The sequence below is a fragment of the Colias eurytheme genome, chromosome 1, assembly GCF_061535395.1.
Source record: "Colias eurytheme isolate Ceu_HAF_F1 chromosome 1, ilColEury1 Martin Lab GWU primary, whole genome shotgun sequence".
In the NCBI taxonomy this organism is placed as follows: domain Eukaryota; kingdom Metazoa; phylum Arthropoda; class Insecta; order Lepidoptera; family Pieridae; genus Colias; species Colias eurytheme.
In genome coordinates, this window is record NC_142980.1 from 10,838,499 (window position 1) to 10,846,561 (window position 8,063).

Here is an 8,063-nt window from a genome sequence, read left to right on the forward strand (position 1 = left end):
ACTTTAAAGAGTGGTAACGGATTGAAAAGTAACAAAAAGTGGAACTACATGGGAACTAACTACCATTTTAACTATCTCTAAGTTTCATTTAAATAAAAAATGTCCGTTTACTGGGAACTGCAACCCTGAAACCGTATGTGAGATTATTGAAATGAAAGGGATAGAATTACAATAATGTTAGTTACTTTTATGCAATGGTAGATGATAGTAATTAACTGTGCGACTGGAAAATAGGGTTCAAGAAAAACGGACTGAACTTCGTCATAAATAAAAGTAGTAGAGGCGCTTGATAGCATTTAGAGGTATAATGTCAAGGGCAAGTATAATAACATTGAGGAATTTAATTTCATTGTCTTCTTGGAATATTCATATATCCCTCGCCTGTCACTTGTCTTTTAAATCACCGTAATCCGAGGGAAAGGGGCCTGTTATAAATGTTTGTGATAAAAGTTTACATTCTTTAGCTTAGCTTTAATGATTAAGATATAAGGTGATATAAGTTACTCGATCCAGATACGAAAATGCAAGTAAACAATTCCATACGAAGTTATGTGTACACATAATCACTTTAGATAACATTATTAGAGCCAACATCCAGTAATTGAATTTATTGAACAATCTGTACATTACACCGCTACCTAATAGCATCTATTGGATTCTAATCGCCGGCCGTATACAGCGATCGACGATGTGGGATCCTTCGATGTGGGAACTACCACTAAATGATATAAGACAATATTCATTTACTATTTCATTTCAAATGTTCACCGCAATCCACTTTCGTAAAACACACACTATTTAAAAGCGAATAAGTACTCACTATGAACGCTGTTCGAAGAAAAGTCGCCTAGAGATTCACTGGTGAAGGCGGGCTGGCTGCCAGAAAGGCTCGATTCTGATGGCTGATCCATGAGGCGGGAATTTTGACAAAACGATAAACTCGACGCGCTCCTTGTTATTGTGGAAGAAGATTGTAGACTCGCTGTACTACTGCTCGGTCGCATTTCCTTTAATCGCACAAAACATAGCTATTTGATATACTAAAATATTGTTAATTAAATATACTAATAACGCGTATTAATTACGGCCAATGTGAAACAACACTCAATTCATGCGTAATTCAACTAACTGCATATTTGAAAATTACCCGACAGGTATCGAATCAATTGTTCAATTATTGTTTGCAAATTTACGTTTTTGATTACCTATTGATTAATAAATTTTGAAATATCGTAGAGTTTGAAAAATATTTTCTAATTATTAATTTTTTAACAAAAAATTAAATCCGTCCTCATATTGTCAAAACTAAACCAAAGGAGAATGGGCATTTTACTATGGAAGTTGGGCCTGAACCCTTGAGTTGGACCAATACACATGAGATATTATTTTTATAATAGATCATAACACATAGATAACGGGAAAAATATATATAAAAAAATAATCAACCGGGTTTTTGTGCAGTCACATCAAGTTTTATTTCTTTGTGTATAATATTTTTTGCAGTAAATAACTGTTATAAGACAATGATAATATCTTTATGTTACTCCAATTCACTTTCACTTACAAATACGTACTAATCTTAAGCCTTCTAATAACCGAAATACACTAATATTATGTTTTGTAACAGGTTTAGTATAATTACCGTGTTTATTATAATTCAACGTAGTTAGACGTTTTTTGTGGTAAAACTCAGTCACTCCAGTGACATTTAGATTTATATTTACTTCACTCGAATTAAAAACACCGTTATTGTGCGCAAAATAATAGCCAAATAAATAAAACTTTTTGCCTTGACTGTACAAGAACCCGGTTGATTTATTTTTTTATTTTATTATTTTCGTAAGGTATGTGTAATGATCTATCAAAAAAACAATATTTCGTGTGTATTGGTCTTAGCCCAAGTTTCAGGCCCAATTTGCCCATTCTCCTTTATACGGCACCACAGGAAGGCTTTCAAATAAAAAAATTGGCATACCAATTAGGTTATTTTAGACTCTTTATGTATAACTTTAATAATTTTACGATAGGTTTCATTATCTGTGATGCAAGCACACAATGATATGAGATATCCCGCTATCAAGTACATAATATTATATTTTCATGATATTCTATATAAACAAATACGAATATTATAATGTACCTATAAGTAGAGCAGAGCAAAGAAAAGGTGTCAAATCCTAAGTATATATATATATAGACGATCTAGAAGGTAAGCTAGAAGGTACACTGGCCAGCGATTGACAATAATTACTATAATGAACAGAATTTACACAAAATAAAAAAATGGCGGCACGGAGTTTTCCGAGTCGGATACTCATTAATAAATTCCTTGTAAACCAATCGTCTATATTATGCTACATAGATTTAATAAGATAAACACATTTCTATTTAACTATCTGAGTAATAAATACGGGCAATAATATTATTATTGAATGGTTCTTTAAAATAATTTGGAGTTAAACAAAACGATTAACTCTTTTTAAGTACCTAACGAATATATTTACAAAAATTAGTAGATACTTACTTAAGTAATAGTTTCAGTAGAGGTGGGCCTTCATAATATTTTAATTACTATCTAGGTACTAGCGGTCCGCACCGGCTTCGCCCGTTTACGCTTTCTCTCCATAAGAAATATCCTCGTAATTCTTCTATAGAATAAATATTCTATAGAAGAATTAACGAAAGCGGTTCTGCTGTTCGCAAGATTTGCGCTTAGCAAAAAAATTTGCATCATCATCATTTGTTTCATCTTTACTTTAAAGATTATAATATAAAAATATTGATTGTCAAAACTCTTATAATTGAAAAGTTAAATTCATGATGTAATATATTGAGGTTTACATAAGTTCCTACACTTATGCTGAAAGGTGTATTAAAATACGTCATTCATAATCGATAAGTAACACACTGCATGGTGCCCAAGTTTTAAAACTTAATGTGTCTACTAAGTACAGCTCAAGAAAGTTCTACGACACTTCGAAAAGCAGTTAAATTTAAAATAAGCAACAGGAACTACACTACTTTTAAAACAAAGTAAAATATGTAATAATATCTCTCAAAGAAAAATTAAGCGCAAAAAAGCTTACATCAACCACTTTTAACAGATTTTTTTTATTTGTAGCGATATCTTTCATATGTGTATTTCTATTTTTAAATATTTTGTTTAATCATATTTAAAAAAACTGTAAAGGGCCATAGAAACACATGTGAAAAACACATGGAAAAAGAATGAAGTGGCACTTGTACTCCTGCGATACCAGAACTGTGAACGATTTTTAACTGCGCGCATTTTGGAATAGTGATTGCTGTTGTGATTAATGTGTTTATTCATAAACAATTTTAAATAAATAATATAGGACTATACAGTTTTTTAATCCTATTAGGTACATGATAAGAATTGTTATGTTGATTAGGCTAGATTACAAATTTCTTTGAAATTCGTCGATTCTATTTATAGCGTTGAATAGCGTGCCGCAAAGACAAGACCTGTTGGTCCGGGAGCCAGCAGCAGATTTTATGACCAAGTTCCTTTCAAGCGGTAATTAGTAAAATGCATCAAAGTATAGTATTATGAAGCCTCGTGAACGTCAGCTGGAGCTCGGTTGGGGGGAAGAGCGGTTGTAGCCTCCCGTATCAGCTGACGGTTTTTCCACCAAGATACAGCCAGCTGACATATATATTTATCCACAGTTACATATAAGCTATCATCAGGTAAATTTTTGTTTGAGAGGAAATAACGGAAAATAAATTTTTCTTTAAATTTAACTTTCATGTTCGAGACACCAGCTGACGTATAATACACCATGTTGTAACCAGCTGACTATTTTTTTTCGTTGAGATATTGGGTTAGCTACAATTTGACAAATTTTTAGCTGAGAGGAAATGAATGAATGAATGTATTTTTTTTCCTATGTGCGTGGGAGGCTACAACCGCTCACCCCCCCAACCGAGCGCCAGCTGACGTTCACGAGGCTTTATAATACTATACTCTCATGCGTCTGACGAATTATCTCTTGAGAGGAAATAGTTAACCAAATTTGCACCTGGCTCCCTAACCATGTGAAGTTTTATCGGCATAACAGCAACGCATAATGACCACCGACGTTCATTTGCTCCGCTTTTGTGTTTTGGTTAGAACTTAGAATTTCGTTTCAAACTCAAACTCAAACTCAAATTGTTTTTGATAAATGCTGCAAAAACATATTATGATAGAGCCTTATGCATTATCCATATTATATCTAACTTGAACATGTTTTTCTAAAGATCAATGATATGTAAGTAAACGACACGCTGAAAATAGTTTTCCCCGCCTGTGTTTAATCGTATCCATAATTACTTTGTTGAGTAGGTATAACGCGTCAATATTGTTTTGGTCATGATGTTTGATGAATTATTTTGATGTTTTGAAATATTTACTTAGACTATATGCTTGTATTTTATAAACAATTATGATAAATTCCTCTACTTTTCTCATGAACACCTATTTGTAAGATTTTCTTACTTCTATTCTACGCCTTTTTGGTAAAAATAATTTCTAAGAAAAAATAAATTGTTAGTGGAATAAATTCATTTTTAGATATATTTTCAGATATTTAGGGTAATTTGTTGGTATTTAGTATATAAAAATACGTAATTAGCTACTTATCAATAAGCTTCGAAAGTACTTGAATATTGTTTAGTCTCTGAACATCTTAGTAGGTATGTAAGTACTAGATATTAATATGACGATCCCCATGGTATTGGAGTATATCGTATCAAATTATAGGTATATCATTAAACATGTTAACAAATAACAACCCATTATTTCATCTGTAAAACGAAAATAAAAACGATGATGGGTATTAAACGATAAAAATACGTAATATTTGGACGTTTTTAAAAGGAGATTAACATTCATTCTTCAGATCGCTTGTTGTTGTCTGCTGTAAATTCTCGTTGCTTTTTGGGTTATTATCCTAAATATATTATTTTTATTAATATCTTGAGGCAATATAAATTCGTCCATTTTTTTATTGTACTCGTGTACAAGGGGTTTAAATGAGAGAAAATAGACGACTGTACCTTTATTTAAGTAAGTTCAATTGAAGGTATTTCTATGGAGTTCCATTTCTAGTCACTGCCCACGTATATTGATAGGTCTTGATTTAGATACTCGGAGAACTCTTCAAAAGGCACGGTCCTCAACGGCAAAGGGTTTATCAATAACTTGCTCAAATATTAGTGATTTATAAACCCTCTGTGTAATAAACGACCCATATTTTACTAGTTACTAGCGGCTCACTCCAGCTGCACCCGGATAGATATATCATTTGTAAGCTTTCCGTTAAAGTTATTATATTAATTCAGAGGTTTGGTTTCTGCTGCGATTAGGATAGGTAATTAGTATTACAAATTTATAAATCTAACAAACCCAAAATCATTAATATACGTTCAGGTCGTTCTTAATTTATAAGTTTTGAAATAAACACGAACTTCTTTTATATAATTAAGGTATAGTACCTACCTACCTATGTGGTAGGTTAAACCCTCATATGAGGCCTGTGTCTCTGCAGTGGAAACATATGATATGGTAAGTTAAAGTAAATCTATGTTTAAAATTATCGCACTTCCAGTAAAAAGATTACTTACAACGCATGATTTTATATTTAAATTGAACCCTTGTTTGATTAAACTTGAAACCTAGAACAATCATATGAAATTGTTTAGTTATGATTAATATCTACTTTATAAACTGCGACACGAGTGATAGTTTCCTTTCACGTACCTAAGATTGCATTCTTGGTAAAATTATTTACTAATGCTATATAATTATAGATATGAATATTACTGTTTTATTTTGATGTATACCGCACCAATGTGTTTAGTTTTAACATAGAGTAGTAGCATAATTGTGACTCATAAAATACATGAATATTAAAGAAGTACTGAGTTAACGCGACCTTATCGATAACAAGACAATGTTCAATAATTATCAACTATACAAATAACGTATACCTACGTAATAAAACCTATTTTATTTCAATTAACGGAAAACCAATTGCGCATGATTGTTTAATTGGCCTTGGTGTGACGAACATTTTTAAAAGGAGTACAAATTGTGAAATAAAATGATACAGCTATCAATAATGAATGCCTGTTTTCTTGAAAAATTATCTCAACTATAAAATTTATAGTGCGTTGGTAAATTTAATATATATAATATGCGATGCTACGATATGATATGACTATTTTTATCTATAATTTTTAAGTTTTATTTTCGGGTGATATCTATTTTCTTATAAATTCCCTTAAATGACACCGCCGTCTAATACCTCTGTCGTACAAAATATCTATATTTGGTAAATTGAAGTACTCATTAAAAATAACCTACAGGCAAATACTACAGTAGACCTTGTTACAATTTTTATGATTGATAAGAAATGGGTACGTGTATCATGATTATTCCTTATAATTCATATATAAAAATAAAATAAGTAAATGTTGTAAAAAAGAAATATGCACATAATGAAAAATATACTAAACGGCATTGCGGTATTTTATAATGTATATTAGAAAACTATAGCCGTGATGTCAAACGAACGAAGCCTAGGGCGACTGCGTTGGATAACTATCATTTACATTGGCCATCTTATTATCTTCTCAAATAATATGCAAGAATAATATAAAGCACTTACTTGTTGCATAGATTCATCTTGATAATCCCCGTTAGAACTGCTGCAATTTTCATTCAATGACTGCATAGAAACAGACATGGAACCTCTTCTTTGTACTGGTTGACATTTTCCGGTTAAAGACTGCCTTTTAAATAGATCTGTAGTGTTCCTTAAAAAGCTATCCATTTTTTTTCTAAAGAAAGAGGATTTCCGCTCTAGTGGGGATTTACCCAATGAGTGTAAGTCTAATTCTGATTGAGTAAAACCTTCTCGTCGGTTAAGTGTTGATTGATCGAGAGATAACTTTCTATCCCTGATTTTGGTGGTTGGCATATCATTTAATAATTGCTGAATAGATCTATTATCTGAGATAACAGATCCACTCCTTTTGATAGGCTCAAAACTTTCCAACTTCTTTATGTCATTATCTTCTATGCTGTCGGATGTTGTATCTGGGGTGTTTTTGTCAGTATCACTATTTTCTTCTATCTGTTCACTTTCAAGATCACTTTTTTCGATGTCTTCAGTTGAGCCATTGATGTTATCATCAGAAAAATCTGTATGCGTTATAATTACATCAGGATTCGTAGCACACGGTGGCTCCTGTTCTTTATCATCTTCTTCTTTGAGGTTTTCTTCGAAAAAATCCTCATTGTCAGTGAAATCTTTATTATTCATGACTTTGCTTCCCGGTGGCGCCTTTAAGCGCATGCTTCGATTCATTTTTACGTTCCGTAATATTTCCCTTATTTTGAGGTTCTCTCTGATGCACTTCACGTCAGCCACTAACATTTCCTTTTTATCTTGAGTGTTATTTTGCACCGTCTTATCTTTTTTGAGTTTTTGTTTGAACCTATCCATATTCACACAGTTTAATTTTATACACTAGCCCACGCAAACAACATCGAAACATGTAGGTCACGATACACTAAAGTATTTCTTATGGGTATAAAGATTTTATCAGTAGCTCATTTGACGTTACACAGGTACCTACGATTCGTTTATCATAGTGAAGGAAACATATTACGATAACACTATCGACAAAACCAATGCGCGGCGAACAGTCCACTGAGGATAAGAAATAAAATTATTTTAGTATAACGTTTAACGACGTGTTTGATCGATGCGATAAGAAATTTCACTCACAATTCACTCTACACGTCGAGGATGCAAACATTTGACAAGTGTGCGAATAAACATGGATATTAAAATATACATGGTAGCAGTAATTATCTATTCCAAGTATTAAAAAAATATATCGACGAGTGCGTACAATCTATATTTCTTAATAACGTTATATTTCATCAGCGACGTACATATTATATTATACTCTTGATATTATCATTGATAATATATCTTCGCTCGTTTCTTCTTATCTATAGTTATTGATATTGGTTTTGAAATGTTTAA

At 32.0% G+C, this 8,063-nt stretch overlaps 1 protein-coding gene across 1 annotated transcript in view; it reads right to left on the reverse strand.

Moving 5' to 3' along the window:
• The window catches only part of LOC149911224 (uncharacterized), a 71,325-nt gene extending 63,811 nt beyond the window's left edge, over positions 1 to 7,514 (reverse strand). The window contains exons 1-2 of the mRNA XM_090117237.1: positions 6,675 to 7,514; positions 821 to 1,007 (exon numbers count right to left, since the gene is read on the reverse strand). Of these exons, the coding sequence (XP_089973363.1) occupies positions 821 to 1,007; positions 6,675 to 7,514 (1,027 nt within the window). The remainder of the gene's footprint in view (positions 1 to 820; positions 1,008 to 6,674) is intronic.
• Between the last annotated feature and the right edge of the window lie 549 nt (positions 7,515 to 8,063).